At 45.4% G+C, this 19894-nt stretch overlaps 1 protein-coding gene across 1 annotated transcript in view; it reads right to left on the reverse strand.

Annotated features, from left to right (window-relative positions):
• Positions 1-19894, reverse strand: part of OSBP2 (oxysterol binding protein 2) — a 143404-nt gene that overhangs the window by 114643 nt on the left and 8867 nt on the right. The window contains exon 2 of the mRNA XM_069497020.1: positions 5667-5875. Within this exon, the coding sequence (XP_069353121.1) occupies positions 5667-5875 (209 nt within the window). The remainder of the gene's footprint in view (positions 1-5666; positions 5876-19894) is intronic.

Below are 19894 nucleotides of genomic sequence, written 5' to 3' on the forward strand. Positions count from 1 at the left end.
CTTGGGCTCTGTACGTGGCCCCCAGCTAGAGCGTCGCTGGCAGGGGAGGGTCACTGTCCCAGCCCACACACTCTTCTCTGACCAACACAGGCTCTCCTTCGGGAGGTGTGGGCACACTCCCAGGATGCCCGGGGCTGCCTCCCTGCAGCCACAAGCAGCATGTCCTTGCCCAGAGCAGAGGGGAAATGTCTTTCCAGAGATGAAGACCTCTGGGGCCGCTGCACCACAATTCAAGGAAACACATGTTTTTGGAGATAAGTTGCCTCAAGACAGTGAAAGCAGTTTTTTTCCCTTCCCTCTGCAAACACCCTGGGTGCCCGACCTCCCACGGTTGATCCTATCCCCTCGCCTGCCACCAGCTGTGGGGCAGGATGAGCTATGAGTGCTGGGGTACGTGTCGCAACAGCAACGCTGGCTTGAATGAAACAGGCTGCACCCACGGTGTGATAAACTTCCCATTTATTGCCATGTAATCCTCCCGGCAACTGAGCAGGAGCGTTGAAGGCGAGGAAACTGGAGCTCAGAAACATTAACTGGTTTGGCCAAGGCTAAAACTGGACAGGAGACGGGGAAGAAGCTCAGCTGTTTGCCTTGCAGATGAGGAGACAGAGTGTAGGATCTGCCCCTACGCTCAGAACATGCTACCAAATTTGGAAAGGAAACAGTTAAAGAAATGCAAAGCTGGCCCAGAAGGACAGCACCCAATCCCTGGAAGGACCCTGCTGGGACCACTCGTGTTCCCTACCTCTCTGCTCCTCTCCTAGTGTCCTCGGTTTTGTCTCTCACACTGAGCAGGATCAGTCTCATTACTTCCACCCTGGTTACGCCGATGTCACAAGATGCCGGTCTCCAGCCTCATCCGCACACCCCGACTCCTCAGACCTTCAATGCAAGCAGGCTCTGCCCGGTCTTCCTTTCTCCAACTACATGTCACAAATTCCTTCATCTGTTCCAGTGGTGATATGCAGAGAGAAACTGTGACATCCCAGTCCTCTCCTCCAAGGACACTGCTAGTGCTGCAAAGGGTGTGACGTTTGTATGTTGATTTTGTATCCTGCACCTTTGTTGAATTCATTTATTAAATAGGGCTTTTTTTTTTTTTTTGGTAGGTTGAGATTTTCTATACATAGCATCATGTCATCTGCCAATAGAGAAAGTTTTACTTTTTCCATCCCAATTTTTACTGTTGTTTCTTTTTGTCACCTAATTGCTATGTCCAGAACTTCCAGTACAATGCTGAATAGCTGTGGAGAAAGTGGAAATTCTTGTCTTGTTTCTGATCATAGGGGGGAAACTTTCAGTCTTTTTCACCATTGAGTAAGATGTTAACTATAGGTTTTTCATAAATGCTCTTTATCATGTTGAGGAAGTTGTCTTTTATTCCTAGCTTGCTGAGTATTTTTTATCACGAAACGATGTTGGTATTTGTCAAATCCTTTTTTTGCATCAATCAGGATGATCATGTGGGTTTTTTCCCCCTACATTTGAATTGGTGTATAACATTGGTTGATTTTCTTATGTTGAACCACCCTTGCATTCCTGGGATAAATGCCACTTGGTCATGGTGTGTAATCCTTTTAATACACTGTTGGACTTTGTTAGTATTTTATTGAAGGGTTTTGCATCTATAGTCATAAGGGATAATGGTCTATAGTTTTCTTTTCTTGTGATGTCTTTGTGTGGTTTTGGTGTCAGGGCTAGCCTCATAGAATAAGTTAGAAAGTGTTTCCTCCTCTTGAACTTTTTTCAAAGAGTTTAAGAAAGATTAGTATAGATTCTTCTTTAAATGTTTAGTAGAATTCACCCAGTGAAGACATCCAGTCCTGGACATTTCTTTGTTGTGAGATCTTTGACTATCATAGGTCTGTTAAGATTTTCTATTTCTTCTTTCGTCAGTTTTAGTAATTTGTGTATTTCTAAGAATTTGTCCATTTCATCTAGGTTATCTAATTTGCTGGCATATAATTATTCATAGTATTCCTGACCTTTTATTTCTGTAAGGTCAGCAATAATGTCCCCACTTTCATTTCTGATTTTATTAATTTTAGTCTTCTCCTTTTTTCTTAGTCAGTCTAGCTAAAGGTTTGCCAATTTTGTTGATCTTTTCAAAGAACCAATTTTTGGTTTCATTGATTCTCTCTATTTTCTGTTCTCTATTTAATTTATCCCAACTCTAATCTTTATTGTTTCCTTCCTTCTGCTAACTTTGGGTTTAGTTTGCTCTTCTTTATCTAGTGCCTTAAGGTGTAAAGTTTGGTTATTGATTTGAAATTTTCCTTCTTTTTTAATGTATTCTTTTATAGCTATAAATTTCCCTCTGGGCACTGCTTTTGCTGCATCCCATAAATTTTGGTATATTCTATTCTCATTTGCATTCACCTCTAAGTATTTTCTAATTTCTCTTGTGATTTCATCTTTGATCCACTGGTTGGTTAATTTTCACATATTTGTGCATTTTCCAGTGTTTCTTCTGTAATAGATTTCTAGCTTCATTCTACTGTGATCAGAAAAGATAATTCATATGATTTTCATCTTTTTAAATTTATCAAGACTTGTTTTGTGGCCTAATGTATGGTCTACTGTGGAAAATGTTCCATGTGTACTTGAGAAAAAAGTATATTCTGGTGTCATGGCATGAGTGTTCTCTATGTGTCTGTTGAGTCTAGTTGGTTTATGGTACAAAAGAGTTTTTTAGCAATGCAGTTATATGATCAAATTCCCTTTTTTTTTTTGAGATAGAATCTTGCTCTTTTGCCTGGGCTAAAGTGCTGTGGCATCAGCCTAGCTCACAGCAACCTCAAACTCCTGGGCTCAAGCAATCCTCCTGCCTCAGCCTCCCGAGTAGCTGGGAATAGAGGCATGTGCCACCATGCCTGGCTAATTTTTTTCTATATATATTTTTAGTTGTCCATATAATTTCTTTCTGTTTTAGTAGAGACGGGGTCTCGCTCCTGCTCAGGCTGGTCTTGAACTCTTGAGCTCAAATGATCCACCCACCTCGGCCTCCCAGAGTGCTAGGATTACAGGTGTGAGACACCGCACCTGGCCTCAAATTCCCATTTTTAACATGTCCTCCTGCCTGCTATTTAGAGAACTGACTGGAGCAGGAGGACAGTGAGGAGGCTATTGCAGACATCCAGGTAAGAGAAGATGATACCTGGACTAGGGTGTGGCTGAAAAGCTGCAGAGTAGCAAAGAGTTTCAAGAGGTAAGTGGAAGTAGGAAGTAAGCTTCCTGCATGATGACATGGTCCACTGTCTAGGAAGAGATAGGCCCCACAATGACCTACAGGAGTCTGATTGGAGCACTGTCTGTGCCTTGACCTTGCTAGTAGCCATCAGCCAGGCCCAGGGAGAATCACACCAGACAGTCTTCTCTCATTCAGGGCTACCCCAACCTGACTCCAAGACCAGCAAAAAGTTACAAACCACAACTCTCTGACATCAGCCTGAGAACTCTGGGAGGAGGACACTGCCTTGTAGAGAAGGCCCCCCAAAAGGCTGTTTTTCAAGCCATAATAAGGTGGACCCAACCTTCCTATAAATGCACAGTAGCTGCCTGAAGGCTTCTCCTTCACGTACATCAATTCATTTGTGCTTCAACAAGCCAAAAGGAGAGGAATCCTACCATTTCTCACTGACATGCAGCATGTACTACCTTGAATTATACCTGAATGTTTGTCTCTGTCCTGTGTCCTTGCCCAGAAGGCTACCCCCTTGGGAACACAAGCCATGTGCTGCATCTCACGAAATGAAGGAAGATGAGCCTGAGGCTGCTACCTCAGAGGTCTCCATTTCTCCTACAGGAAGACCAGGCCAGCAATATCTAGCACTGCCCCGCTGGTTAAACAAGCACTTCCTCCCCAGCTGCAAAAGAAACCTCTCCCACTGGCTGTCCCAGGAAAATTGTTCCTGAATGACTAATCCCATAGATGCCACCTGCTACATTATTTTCAGGAAGTCCCTAGAAAATGAAGCAATTAATATGTTATTTTTATTTATGTATTAATTTTTTGTTTAGTAAGGAGAAGCCAAAAAGAGGAAGCTAGTTCTTTGACGAGCAGTAGCGCATCTTCACTCGGCCAGCATGGGTGTTCTGGGCCCAGCCACAGCCCACAGGTCCTGCAGGGGTCCCAGCACAGCCCGTGTATGAGATGGCCCCAAGCCCCTCCTTCACTGGTAAATGGAGTGGTATGCCAGGGAGCCCTTGCCAAGCTTAGCATCATTGCTGACACACCAGAGCCACGAGTGCTACCCCAGGGAGAGCAGTCACCAAGCAGGTGACCCATAAGAAGTGAGACATAAGAGAAGACCAGACTGATGTTTGATGCCCTTCAATATTTATGGAGAAGCTAGAACTGGGGGAGAGACCCCAACTACAAAAGACAGGGTATGGGGCATGGTGACCAATGTCACTAGCCCATCTCATCCTGCTTTATGCTGGAGCTCCTTCCACAGGACTCACTGTCTCCCGCCCAACCTCTGAGACAATCCTGGAGCGAAAAACGCACAGGTCTATGGGAACACCCCCCCTGCCGCTTATGACTTCAGAAGGATCCCAGCTGCCCCACCCCTGCTCCTGGCGTGTAGACGCATTTTTCACCCATCAGAAGCATTTGCTGTAGCTATGGGCGGGCAAGGCAACGGAGAGGCGGGTGTTCTCACACGCTGCTGTTGTGGTCTCACAGTACAACCCCTATGGAAGGCAGTTTAAAGATACCTGGCGGAATTACAAATGCACATTCCCACTGACCCAGCAAGCCAGCTTCCTGGAAGGAACACTTCATGTATACTCATACGCACAAGAAATGAAGTGCTTGCAAGGATACTCAATGCAGAACAGCGTGTCACAGCAAAATAAGGAAACAACCTAAATGCTCATCAGCAGGTTATAGGTTACATAAACTATGGTACATCCATACAATGCAATATTACATGGCTACAAAAACAAAGAAGATTTTTATATACTTATAGGAAAAAATTTCCAAGATATCCTACTAAACGGAAAACAAGCAAGGTACAGAACTGCATTTATTTTGACGTAAGTACCTGTTTGAATATATATGTAAAGGTACAAGTACCTCTGATGTCTCCGGGTGGGAGAACAGGGTGGGTGGCTGGGAACAGGAGTAAAGACTGACTTCACTGCACAGACTTTTGAAGCTGTTAGTTTATGAATCACATAAAAACATAACATATTAAAAATAAATTATTAAAGTAAAAAATGTCTCACTCAGGACCTGTTAGCGGGTCTCCTACCTTGGCAAAGGCAGCAGCTTTGGCTAAATGGCTTCAGTCTCGGTCAGGGGGACGCTGGGGGCAAGTCTGGCCTGAGGCACAGGTGCGCGATCTTGGACTCCTACCCCCGACTGCTGCTTCTGGACCTGACCCACTGTGGCATACGGAGGGTCTGCTGAAGTCCAGGCACACACAGCCCATGCCCACCACAGACATTTCCACCCCTGCCTCGACAGGACGGCTGAGCGTCTCCCCGCTGAGGACACGCGGAGCTGGGTGGGAAGGGCACACTCACACCTTGACCTTCTGGGTTGGTCCAGACTAGCCTGGGTTTCCTGGTCACCATCACTCCCCAACCACTTGCAATTCCCACTCCATCCAGACCCACAAAACCACACGTCTACACTGGCCGTGGTGAGAACTGGTTACCTGAATGGGTGTTCATCATGCGGACAGCCTTGGCCTTGGCCAGCTCCAGGGCATTGATCCACTGCTGCCGTTTCGCCTCTGAGCTTGCCTTGAGGTGGTAGTTCCTTGCTCCACTGACCAGCAAGATCCCACAAGAGTCCTCCTTGTCAATGTGCACAGTGGACAGGTTGATGGTCGCACGGCAGGTGTGGGCCATTTCACCCTGATTTCTGTCGGATGCAAGAGAAGGTACAGGGTGAGACTCCCAGACTCAAGAAAAAAGCTCCCGACTGAAGAAACCCTCCAGGCAAATCCTCAGAATCTCAGTCCCTGAGAGCTGAGAGAGGCCCTGGAGTCCAGGTTGGGAGATGATGTCTGTTGGGATTGACTGGTCATGGCTTGGCTACGATGTCATCTCAGAATGGACTTCTGTAACTACAAACTATGGGCTCCCTCTGCTTCTGATGACATCCTCATTTCTGTTCAAGTTAAAGTTACTATCAGGTACTCGTTCCAGAGTACTCAGGGTCCATCAGCCAAGCTATGGAGCGTGCTTGCAAAAACCACAGAAACACACACCACAGAAACCAAGCTCATCCAGTGCCCATTCCCTCACAAATAAACAGAGCAAAAACTGCAGCCAGTGATCACAAATTATTGCTTTTGTCTCCGTGTTCCCCGTGTATTAACAACTGACAAACAAATAACAGGGTAACGCAAGTTCAGTATCTGAGCCAATTTTATAATGGAGAAAGGCCAGCCCAGAGAGGTCAACTGATTTGTCTGAGTGCAAGGTAGATGCAAGAATTAGCTTTCAAGTGCACTGGGAGCTTGGAGAATAATTCTGGCTTTTGTTTGTTTGGATCCTGCTGGAAGTTTCTGGCAAGGCTGTAGTGAAACCAGGTCGGAGGGCAGGGGGAAACACACAGTGTTTCTCTAAGCTAGTTGGGAAATCATGCTTTCTCCAGACTCCTTCACTGAGCTGGGAAACTTGAGGGATACATAAGGGACTTCCAGGAGGATGCTCTGCAGGAAATGGAGGCCTCTGCAGCCATGAGCCCCTGAGAATACAAATGTGCCGAGGAGTCGCTAAACAGGCAGTACAGCAGACGCTACCAAAGGAGGTGCCCAGCTCAGCAATTCTCCAAACAGCCTGGCCCACCATAAACACCTGTTGCATGAATGGGAGGATGCCTGGATGAGGACGGCCGGGAGGGGCAGAGGGCTAAAGAGCACACCCTGTGCCCTGGCCCTGGCCCGGTGCCTCTGTCGGGCTGCCCAGCATCCCCGGGCATGTTCATGGGAGGCAGAGCCCAGCTAATGGCACAGAAGCTGAAAACATCTGAGATTTGCTGTTCCTTCCAGATCCCTGACAACCAGGACATGTGCAGGCCAATCCCATGCATTTGCAGAGGTTTCTTCATCTGCCATTAGATGCAAAAAAGTATGCTCAGAAAACGAAAGCCATCAACTTGGAGACATAGTCACAAAAAATATATCCAACAAAGAAAATGCATCAAGCAAATATGAAGAGGGCCGGGCACGGTAGCTCACGCCTGTAATCCTAGCACTCTGGGAAGCCGAGGCAGGTGGATCGTTTGAGCTCAGGAGTTCGAGACCAGCCTAAGCAAGAGCGAGACCCCCATCTCTACTAAAAATAGAAAGAAATTAACCGGACAACTAAAAAAATAAACACAGAAAAAATTAGCCAGGCATGGTGACGCATGCCTGTAATCCCAGCTACTTGGGAGGCTGTGGCAGGAGGATCGCTTGAGCCCAGGAGTTTGAGGTTGCTGTGAGCTAGGCTGATGCCGCGGCACTGTAGCCCAGGCAACAGAGTGAGACTGTCTCAAAAAAAAAAAAAGAAAGAAAGAAAGAAAATATGAAGAACTCCTAAAATCAGTAAGAAAGAGTCACTTTAAGCTTTTTAAAAAAAATTATTGTGGAAGAACAATATGAGATCTACCCTGAATAGATTTTTAAGTGTACAATACAGTATTGCTACCTACAGGCACAAGGTTGTACAGCACATCTCTAGAACTTTCCCATCTTGTATAAGTGAAATCTTACACCGGTTGATTAGTCACTCCCCTCAGCCCCTGGCAACCACAGATCTATACTTTGATTCTATGAGTTAGACTATTTTATTCTAGATACTTCATACAAGTGGAATCACGCAGTATTTGTCCTTCTGTCACTGGCTTATCTCACTTGGCACAGTGTCCTCCAGGTTCATCCCTGTTGTCACAAATGGCAGGACTTCCTTCTTTTTTAAGGCTAACATGCCATTGTATGCATATGCTATATTTTTTAATCCATCCATCCATCGATGGACATTGAGGCTGTTTGTACGCTTTGGCTACTGTGAATAATGCTGCAATGAACATGGGAGTGCTACTATCTCTTTGAGATCCTAATTTATTTCTTTTGGATAAGTACACAGAAGTGGGATTCCTAGATCACATGGTAGTTCTATTTTTAATTTTTTGAGGAATCTCCACGCTGGCAAACAAACCATTTTAAAGTGGGCAGAAGGCCTGAACAGGTACTTCACAAAAGAGGATACCCAGATGGCCAAGAAACATGAAAAAGTACTCAACCTCATCAGTTATCAGTGAACATACATCCCCCGCAGGGTTCAGCAATTCTATTCCTATGGATTTCCTTGCTGGGGATGTGTACACATTCCCGCCAAAAGGCATGCCCTAGAATGTTTGTGGCACTATTCCTAAAAGCCAATAACTGAAAACAACCACATGTCTGCCCACGCGAGAATGGTTAGACAGACAAAGGGTGGTTTACCCATTTGGTGGTTTATCCAAATGATGGGACAATATGTAACAATGAGAATAAATAAATTAAAACCACCTGTAAGAACGTGGAAGAATCTCACAAATATAACGTTGAGCAAAAGAAGCCAAACAAAAAGAGAACATGATGTGCAATTCCATTTACAGGAAGTACAGTAACAGGCAAAATTAAGGTCTACGGTGAAAAGTCAAGACAGTGGTTACCCTTGGGGGACCAGCGACTGGAAGGGGACAGGAGGGCTGGGGCAGGGAAGGAGCTGGTCATGTTTTATTTCTTCATCGGGGGAGTGGTTATTCAGGGCATTCATTTGTGAGCATTCACTGAGCTTATGCTTATCTGCCCACTTCTCTCTATAGATATTATACTTCATTAAAAGTTTATATTCAGAAGAACAGGAATGGGGAAAATTCTTTCCTGGCAGTGGTGACAACAGCGATGACTGGTTCTAGGGGCAGCAGAGGGAGCAGTGCCAGGTGACAGTGTTCTCTCCAGGACGGTTCTTTGACATGACTTTGGCCACAGATCTGGCTGCCTGGCCTCCCTTGTTCTCACCTCTCCTCTGAGAGCTCTGTTTCCCTGCCTTGCCATGGAGTTTATGAGCTACCCAAGATCCAAAAGCTTTCTCTATATAGTTTTTTGCTTAAAATATCCAGGGCTGGTTTTCTATTGTTTTCTACTAAGAACCTGCTGGTAGACTTGGGCATTGGCCACAGAAGGGATGTCAGAAGGCAGAAAGGGTAGTGAAGAGGGTTGTTCAAGAGACACAGACGAGTGAAGAATCAGTTTTTGGTTTTCTGCCTCTCAGGCCAAGAGGACGCTGCTAGGATCCTTCCAGCTGGGAGTAAGGAAGTTCAGCTTGTTCATTCTAACTTCCGCGACCTGAGGGCTTACCTTAGAAGTGTTCCATGTGCATTAGCCATTTAAGATGGGATAAAAAGGTAGGAATGTTACCTCCCTGTTCCAGGTGCAGAGGCTGAGGCTTAGAGGTACGGGAAGTTCCTCGGAGGTCCCACAGGGCAGGCACCAAGCCACGAGAGCCAGGCCCACCCGCCCACTCCCACCCTTGTCTGTCTGTTACCCACTGGGCTGCACAGACTTGTCCCCCAGGTTTCATTTATATTCTCAAACGCCATCAAAGCTGGTCAGATCGTACCATTCAGAAAACGCTCAGTGTCACAAATGTCAGCCACTGCCCACCGAACAGAGCATCTCCTTAGGTAGTGTTCACTTTCAGAGACGGGGCTGTCACTATGAGACCTGACACCGATTCATTCCGCTTCTGGCCTCATTCTTTGACATTTAAAGTTTCCCTCGAGAAATATTAAATAAATGCTGCTACAAGAACACTTCTAATGTAATATTTAAAATAAAAAGGAGGCTTGGAAACCATTCTCCCATTACCGAAAATCAGTCACTCCATCTATACACAAACAGGATGGCAGGCAGTAATTTGTAAAATACAGCATTCTCACCAACACAACTTCCATCTACGTAGCGCTACACTTTCTAAGGGAGACTATCGCAAACATGACTCTCGTGATCCTCAGAAGGGCCCATGACGTGGGCAAAGCAGACACGGATTCATTTAGCAAATACTTATCAAGTATATTCCATGGGGCAGGCACTTGCTGGGAAATATTAGCCCCATTTTACAGCCAAGAAAGGATAAACCACATGCCCCAGTCCATAGAACTGGTAAACACACCAACGACAGAACTAGAACTGGTTTCTTTGCCACCAGCACAGGGCTCTTTCCACGGAGAATACTCGGCTACCTGGCTAGAAATGACGGGCTGGTTTACTTGGTCATTGGCTGTATGCATGGATCGCAAACGCAAATGTAAGTTCCCTGAGACACAGACCCGGCTTGTCTTGTCCCTGCCCAGCTCAGAGCTAACATGCAGTGAGACGTGTTACGTCCAGACAAAAACCTGCAACATGGATGTTTATTCATAATTGCTAACACATGAGAGCCACAAAAATGTCCTTCAATGGCTGTATGGATAATCCAAGGTACATCCAGATAACCAAAAAGAAGTGAGTTAACAAACCATAAAAAGACATGGAAGAACCTTAAATCCATATTACTATGGGAAAGAAGCCAATCTGAAAGGGCTACCTACTGTGTCATTCCAGCTACATGACATTCTGGAAAGGCAAACCATGGAAACAGTCGAAAGATCATTGGTTGCCAGAGGCTGGGGGGAAGGAGGGATGAATAGGCAGAGAACAGACTGATTTGTAGGACAGTGAAGTTACCCTGTATGATACTGTAATGGTGGATACATGTCACTATACATTTGTCCAAATGCATAGAAGATACATCAAGAGTGAACCCAAATGTAAACGATGGACTTGGGGTGATTTTGATGTGTCAGCGTAGGTTTATCAGTTGTAGCAAATGTACCACTCTGGTGGGGGATGTTGATAACGGGAGAGGCTGGGCACGTTGGGGGTAGGGAGGCCGGGATATAGAAGCTCTCTGTACCTTCTGCTGAATTTAACTGTGAACTTAAAAGTTCTCTAAATAAATAAAGTATTTTTTTAAAAATCTGAGGAGAAATATCAACCAATTGCAATATATAAACCTTATTTGTATCCTGATCTCTAAAAACTGTAAAAAAAAATCATAAATCAGTGGGAAAATTTTAATATTGACTGGAAATTTGATAATATCAACTAATTATTGGGAAAGGGAGAGGCAGAAAATGAAAAAGAAAAAAATATTAAGTAATTATTGTTAAATTTTATGCGTGTTAATACCATTTTGATGCTTTTAAAAAACCTTCATCTCTGAAGAGATACATAATGTACTGAAATATTTTATAAATGAAAGTTAAGGATGTATGAAATGTGATTAAATTGCGAGAGTGTGGGAAGATCGCAGATTGACCCTAAGGTGAGACTTGCTGACGCTGGGTGACAGGGACAAGGGATTCATTATACCAAAATCTCCATTTCTGCCTATTTTGAAAATTTTCAAAATGGAATCTATAAATATGGTATTTTAAATCTTCCCTGCGTGTAGCCATGGCGAACAGCAGTGCTGAACAACTGGTGACAAAGGGGATCTCTTGAGTCCCAGGGAGCCAGGCACAGGAATGAGGCTGTGTGCTAAGTGTCTCCTGACGAGAAGTTAGGAGATGGCAGGGTCTCTAGGGCACAGGGCTGGATCTATTTTGAGCACATCTGTGGGCCTGTAAATCCAAATTCTCCTACACAGAATAATTCAGGATACTTGAACAGATTCTTTTTTTAAATCATCCCACAATCTCTATAGCTGCAACCGCAATCTACAGGATCTTCTCACAACCTAGATTCTTCCTTCCACAGGTGACCTGTTAACTTAAAAATCCAGCGGTACAAAAACATACCAAATAAAATAGTACGCTAAGCAAAGAAGGTTCTAAAAAAGAAAATCAGTTACCCAGCCAAGCGAAAGACTGAAATGGCACAGATTAGAGATAAATTAGGTAGGCACTTAACTCCAAATTTAACACACCAAGGCCAATTACAAATTTAAATGCTCGGATTACAATATGAGCTTACAGATCTGATGATGAGACGGATAATTTATTCAAGAATTCTACTTCTTCCCTTCATGGCCTCCAGTATTACAGGCACTGATATTAATATTAGGGGACATAATCCTATGTAAAAGTGACTCCTATCAAGCTTTGAATGAAGCAGAAACAGCAGGTAGGCTCCTATCAAAACACATCAGTGGCCAGGCGCGATGGCTCACGCCTGTATCCTAACACTCTGCGAGGCCGAGGCGGGAAGACTGCTTGAGCTGAGCAGTTCGAGACCAGCCTGAGCAAGAGCGAGGCCCTGTCAGCAGAGAGGGGTCTCCCTGTGACCAAGTTTCTGAACTCCAGAAGAATAGTCCACAGCCTGGCTACTCCCCAAAGAGGCCTCAGCTATGTCTTCTGCAGCCTCTGGGAAATCCAGCCTTGCTTTCCTTAACTGTACATGGTAAACCAGAGTGTGGGGGTTAAACAAGAGCTTCTCATTAGTTAAGCACTTACTACTGGCAAAACCCTTATGTTCAAAAACATCCCTTCACTTACGAAACAGTTTACACCAAGTACTTCTTCCTGGTTTGTTTCAAACAGCCAAGCAGGGCTGTTAGCAGATGAGGAAAGCGAGGGTCATGGAGGTTTGGAGACTTCCTCCCACCCTGAGCGGGGCTCACCCACGTAACCAGCAGGATATTGTGGAAATAGGGGGTGGCTTTGAAGGTAGGAACATTTTGTCACTGCCTTGCTCTGTCTTACATCACTCTCCCTTGGAAAAGCCAGCTGCCATGTTGTGAGGACACTCAAGCAGCCCTTTGGAGAAATCCACAGGGAAAGTAACTGAGGCCTCCTGCCAGCTCCCAGCATCACTCTGCCAGGTATGTGAGTGAGCCAGCTTGGAACTGGAGCCTCCTCCCCAGTCAAGCCTTTGGATGACTGCAGCCTTCATGACAGATCCTAAGCCAGAATCACCCCAACTAACCACCCACGTATGAATTCCTGACCTCCCAAAGTGCTGGGATTACAGGCATGAGCTACTGCTCACTGTGAAGTAATAATTATTGTTGCCTTCAGCTGCTAAATCTGAGTCTGTGTTTTGATTTGTCATGCAGCAATAGATACACAGGGACACTGCACCAGCCTCTCTGAAGATGAGGAGTACAACCATGTAGAAGGGATACGACCACCTGTGTGGGGCAGAGAAACACCTCCAATGAGGACAGATGTTGCCCAAACCTATCTCAGCTCAACAGAGGGAGAATTTTCTAAAATTCAGAACTGTCTAAGGAACAACCAGCTTGTCTTAGGACATAGAGGTTTGCTCACCTGAGAGGTTTGCTCAGAGGCTGGTGATTACAAGGTCCAGATGCTATAGGAAGAAGCCAATGACCAGAGAGATGGTTGGCTCAATGACTTAACTTCTACCTTCCTTTCCTACCGAGAGATTCTTCTCCCACCGCACCATGCAACTTAACCAGGGACGTGGAAAATCCTATCAGCTTCCCAGGCACGAGTGACACATCTGTGCAGTGTGTGGCCAGCTAACAGTTACTGTTACTAAACGGTTATTGTGGGCTGGGCCTTCTGGGAGAAAAACAGACAAAACACGAGCTACCGGTCAAGCCACGCAGCTGCACTGCACTGAGACAAGTGACTTTTTGTAACCAGGGAATAATAACTACCTTCCTCCCTGGACTGTCATCAAACGGGACGCCACATGCATAAGCACCTGAGACACGATTAAGCACTGTTCACATTTGGTCATTATTAAAATCAAAGCTAGAACAGGAAAAAAGACAGGACACGGTTTCAGTCAAAATTTTGTGTGTCATGGATTAAATTTTCCTTTGAAGAGACACATACCTAATATTCAGTTAGGGTGGCTTTTGCCCAGCCCACGAAGACATGGAGTAAGGTAGAACCCTAAGGTTTTCTATTTCTGTCTCCTCTCTTCTCACAGATTCTTACAAGTCAAAGTAGACTGGTGTCAAAGCAAATTCCTGTTTCCGTATGCCTCATTTTAGCACCAAAATTAACAGCCGGACTCCCAGTTGCAGAGTGTTGAGCAGAGACAGCAGGAGCGAAGTAGTCAGACTACCTGGGTTAACTCCCACCTCCCACCTAGCAGGTGCCATCCTGGGCGACCTACTTAACCTTCTAAACCCCAGTTTCCTCATCCCAAATATGGGAATTTTAAAAAAGTTTATTTTGAGGATTAAATGAGCTGATGAACATACAATGCTTACACTGTAGCTAAGCAGTCTATAAAGCTGCAAAACAGACTTAAAGGATCCACGACCTTGGATTTCTGTCTTTGTCATTCTCGGGAGAAGCCAGAATGGCTTCCATACCCTCTGCTGCTCTAGAATGGGGGCAGCTGCCAGAGACACTGGGGGACACGTGCAGCCCCACACACGGGCAGTTGAGGACCTGTCTACATGGTTACACACAGCTAAAAGCTGGTCAGCAGTCAGCAACCAGATAGCTTGAAGCTGAGGTCTCACAGGAAGCCTTCTTAAATTAACCAGTACATTCCAGGAAACAATCTGTTGTGGTTAATTTAATTGACTTTCTTTCTACACTTGTTGAAAATATTCCTGGGGAAAAAAAAAAAATGAGTCTGAGTTTCTGCCAAAGTTCAGGCAACTGGCCTGTGCATTCCTGGCTCTGGGTCTGCGGGTGCAGGACCGAGTGCAAAGACCAGGGCTCCTTTCGTCACTCGCAGCCCAACATCCAGCCCCCGATTCAGGGCAGTAGACAGATATGCTGCAGGATGACTAAATAAAAGAATGAAGAACTGGGGTTATAGCAACAATGACCTCAAGATACAACCTGTAGGTTGAAGGGAATGATGGAAGTGATACAAGTTGCTGGGCCTTAGACAAAGCAATTACACTCTCTGGACCTTGTTTTCCCCTCTGTAAAAAGGGGGTAACTCCGGATGCTCCAGTTCCCTCCCAGGTCATAAAGGCTGGAAGTGAGATGAAGTGTGGGCAAGTATCTCTTACACCATAAAGGTCCATACACATATGAAACATTATTTCCTGCAATATTCTATTTATGATCAGTTGGTTTGCTTTTTATTTCATACAACGTACAGGGTAAGAAATGATGCTGAGGTCCCATGGCCATTGGGAACCTGACCTCATGGAAATAAATGGCCATCCACATCCTCACTTAATCCAGAACCAGCAAATACACATGTGGCCCGCTCCTTCTAGTGCCAACGACGGAAGTGAAAAGGCTCGAGCACACTTCAGTTCAACAAGCATTTCCTGGGCTCCTCCTCTCCCAGCTGATGTGCTGCTCTAGGGGAACCAAGACGTCATTCTGCCGGGTGGGAGGAAAAGGCGAGGTAGGAAGTTTAGGTCAAATTCCAAGGCTTGGAGAAGAGAAGGGGAAGGAAGAAGCTAGGGGGAAAAATACTAACGGCAAAAGAGATCTGGAGGAGAACAGAGACTGAAACAGTCTGGAACTCTCTGTCTTCCCCCAAAGAAGAACTGTCTTCCCTACAGACCCACTTGCCATTGATCTCCCTTTGGGTTCACTTGTGTTATCCTGCAGATCACAACAGTGTCGCGTCGGCCTGCACCTTTCATGTCACGTGAGCACCTTTGGGAAAGATGTGTGAAGCCCAGGCTGGAGTCTAAGCTCTCGCTGGATAATACTGTCAAGTGGCAAAGACCCTCTCTATGTGACTCAGCCCTGGGACCCCAGGAACAGGCCTCCAAAGACCAATGCAATCACGTGGGCTCAGGGACTGTGAAGATTACCAACCCACTTCGGCTAAGGGGGACCTTGCACTACGGTGGGCTGCAGCAAGTCATGGGACACGAACACAATGAGCTATAGCTGGGCAAAAATACTGTGGTCTTGAATCTGAGTTGAGGGTCCCAGCATGAACTTACATTTTACCTTTAAATAAAACACAGCATAGGTTTGTTTTATATAAAGCTAAGAAATACATATATTTGTGTATATACCTATATATACACGTATATATCTGTATCAAACATATAAACATATATATTTCCCAGCTCTGTATAAAATACATATATATTTCCTAGATTTAATAAAACATATAAAATATTACCTAGTTCTATATACTAAAAAGACCTAGGAACAATGACCAACCTAGTGGCAATGACCCCTCACGGCACCAAGATTATTGTAACCAGTTCCATAAGCAAGAAAACATTTTTTATAGTTTTTTTTTTTTTTTGTAGTTCCTTTATATTTCACTTTCCCAAGCCACTATGATCTGCTGACCAGAACTTTGTAACTTTCTGTTGCACTGACGCATTCTCTTTTGAGTTTCTTTCCCAGGAATGGCAGAAGCTCCTTGTAGCCACGAGGTAACTACAAAGTCTGACACTATCTGTTTGTCCGGAGAAGACAAGATAAGAGACACTCCACCACAGGCCATGCCCAAAGACCCACTGAGCCTGAGCACAAGGCTGAAAGAACGACCAATATTAACCCCTAGGTCATTGTAATACTAAAATCCCCGCCATGGCAGGGACTTATCCGCCATTTTTTGATCATGGGATACATGTACTGGCATGATTTCTCACTGCGCTTGCGTGCCCTGCATGCCGCCCCAAACACATGATGCTCACTCCCGTCATGCATTATTCATTTCACCTCCAGAAAAAAAAAAAACCCTGACCCTGTTGGCTGGGGAGACAGATTTGAGGCTGTTCATACCTCCACCTCCCAGTAGACAGGCCCACTGACATAAATCCTTTCTTCCTTGACAATCCTCGTCATCTCAGTAATTGGCTTCCTATGTGGCGAGCAACACTGCACCCCCTTTGTGGGTTTGTTAACACCAAACACCATTTCCCACCAAAAAGAAATGGGACTCCTTGGAGAAATGGCTGACTCCAGGGCTGGGACAAGACAAGCACAAGAATAACCTAGAACATCTTTTCAAGCCAGACAGCACGGAAGCTATCAATACTATCAGGGTTGTCCAAAGGACTCCAGAACCAACTTGAACAGGCTCCCACTAACCAAAGACAAGGCAGGACAACACGAGCATCATTAAGGGTCATAACAGTAGTGGGCTGAAACACATCAAACACGCGCATATCCATGAGGCTGTAATGATACTTAAGAAAACAGAACTAAGGCTGGGTGCAGTGGCTCATGCCTGTAATTCCAGCACTTTGGGAGGCAAAGGCAGGAAGATCACTTGAGGTCAGAAATTCGAGGCCAGCCTGGGCAATAGGCTGTGAGACCCCCATCTCTACAAAAAGTTAAAAAAAAAAAATTAGCTGGGCATGGTGGTGCACACCTATATTCCCAGCTACCTGGGAGGCTGAGGCAGGAGGATCACCTGAGCCCAGGAGTTCAAGGTTACAGTCAGTGAGCTATGATCATGACACTGCACTCCAGCCTGGGTGACAGAGTGAGACCCTGTCTCAAAAAAAAAAAAAAAGAAAAGAAAAAAGAAGAAAGAAAGAAAGAAAAGAAAAAGAAAACAAAACTAATTGGCCATCACTAGAAGAGAAGGACCAACTCATTTGTTTGAAAACTTGTGAATGAAGAGAAGGAATCAAGCACCGGAATCAATGTGTGTGAACTGTACCTCTGAGTAACCAAGGGATGGATAGTAGATCAAGGGGAAGTTTCTCTTCATAGAAGTATTCCTGCTAATAAATGAGGATGAGGTGATAGAATTAGACTGAGATTGATCACCAGCTGCTAACATCACAAAAAGAAAAGCCACCAGACATTATGAGCTCCTGATGGAAGAACAAACCACCCCCTGATCAAGTCTCTAGATCCATCTGTCAAATTAAAAAATTACAGAGGACAGAGGAACATCTGTCCCCCTTACCTACGCCAAGAGAATACTATCAGCAAAATCCAGACTGTGGGAAATTCCGTGGGTGGGCCTTATTTGGGTCCTGGTACAGACAAATGTATCAAAAAAACCATTTATGGCATTTGAGACTATTGAAACTGTGAACGCTGATTGGATATTTGAGGATAATAAGGAACTATTGTTCATTTGTTTTAGCTGTAACAATGGTATTGTGGAGAGGTTTTTGAAAATCCTTATCCTTTGGAGACACAAACTGAAACAGTTACAGGTGAAACATGATATTTGGGGTTCACTTCAAAATGATATGAAAGGGAGACTAAGAGAAACAGGATTGGCCTGGAAGTTAGTAATTATTGAAACGAGGTCAGGGTGCATGGGGGTTCATGCTACTATTGTTCACTCTCATAAACATTTAAAATTCTTTATAACAAAGATGCAATGAGCTCTCAATACCCTCACATATCCTTGGCTCATGCCAAGCCTTAGAAAGGGGGGCTGAAAAAGCTGGGTCACATGTAGCCCCTGTGGTCACTCCATTGTCCCTACAATTCAGTGATTCCCTCTGAGCTACTGCAATATCCCCAGGCTGCATGGTGGATCTTTATAATATGAAACAGGTCAAAATTACAAAGTGTATTTTTTATAAAAACACTTCCCTGAAATTTGAGAATCAGCTAAGTACAAGGCACTATGCCCAGCACCCCAGAAGATACTACACTGAGAAGACAGGGCCCCACGTTCTGGCGGGGAGCAGGGAGGTGTTGCTCTAATGGAGGGAGATGTACAAACACCCAGCTAACAGGGTGCATGGCCAAATGACACAATACACAAAAGGGCATCCAGAGGATCATTACGGGGAAATCCTGGTAGGTCCATCCTGAGAGGACCCTGGAATTAAGACTGCCTGGCTGGGATGGCAGCGGCAATGAGGAGGGGTCCTCCTGGCTGAGGGGATGGCAGGAGTGACGACCTGAACAGGAGAATGAAAGGCACGTGTAGACACAATGAAGGCAGAGTAAGGCAAGTTGGTCAGAAGAAGGGTCGAGGCCAGGGAAGATGAGCGACAGGGAAAGGGAGGTGGAGACCCGGCTGTGAAGGACAGCGAGCGCTGTGCCTGGAGCCAGGGCTTCATCTGGTGAAACCAGGGAAGCCGCGCACCGTGTTCTAGGAAGGCGGCATCTACTGCTGCTTCAAAGGACAACACGATCTGGTAGGTCCTGTGCAAGCTCAGCGATGCCATCTGCCCTCTTCTTGGTTTCAGGCAATGGCCCAGCAATGCAGATCAAATGGTGTGATCCAGATTGTTAAATCAGTATTAGATGTGCAGAGCTGTGGCGGAGCACGTGATGAGGTGCCAAAAGGAGCGAAGCATCACTAAGTGATTGGAACTCTTAGAAAATGGAAACAGGCGCAGAAAAGCGTCACACATAAGAGAAAGAAGCGTTCAGCACCTGGCATGACCCTAAAACTCACCGACAGCTTCCTCCCTGTGTATGACTAAGGAAGGGGCCTCTTAAAGCCACGTCTCCGTGTGGTGACAGCTAATGTGTGATTTACCACATATGAAGCTGCCAATTTCAATTTTGTTCCAGGGTGTTTCTTACCATCTCCTCCTCCCCGCGTGTCAGTATCCAGCATAGTCACCCAGGCAACAGGCCTATTTCTTCCATCTTTCTTCCCCTTGGGTAAGAAGACATTGATCTTGTTTTAAAGAACTTCACACCCTTTGCACAGGCCCTGTCTTTCTTTACTGACATAGTTTGCCAGCTACATCCCAGGAGACTGCAGGAGGCGTAGAAGCCACATGCTTGAATACCCAGCGCCCACAAGGCATGTCACCTGAACCTGTCCACCTCTTACTGAATGGCCAGGATGTGTGCAGACATCCCACCCTCTCCTCCACTCCAGTGGTGTGACAGTGAGTACGCAGGTGTGTCACCCACACTGCCTTGCACATTGTTGGCAGTGCAGGAGATCAGTTCATGATATGACTAAAGTTAGTGTATGCTCACTGTCACAAATGTTCCAGACTACTCATTGGGTCCCAAACTGAGGCCCTCCCTGAGAAAGGTACAAGGTTCAGTAGC

Source organism: Eulemur rufifrons, chromosome 21 (genome assembly GCF_041146395.1).
Source record: "Eulemur rufifrons isolate Redbay chromosome 21, OSU_ERuf_1, whole genome shotgun sequence".
Classification (NCBI taxonomy): Eukaryota; Metazoa; Chordata; class Mammalia; order Primates; family Lemuridae; genus Eulemur; species Eulemur rufifrons.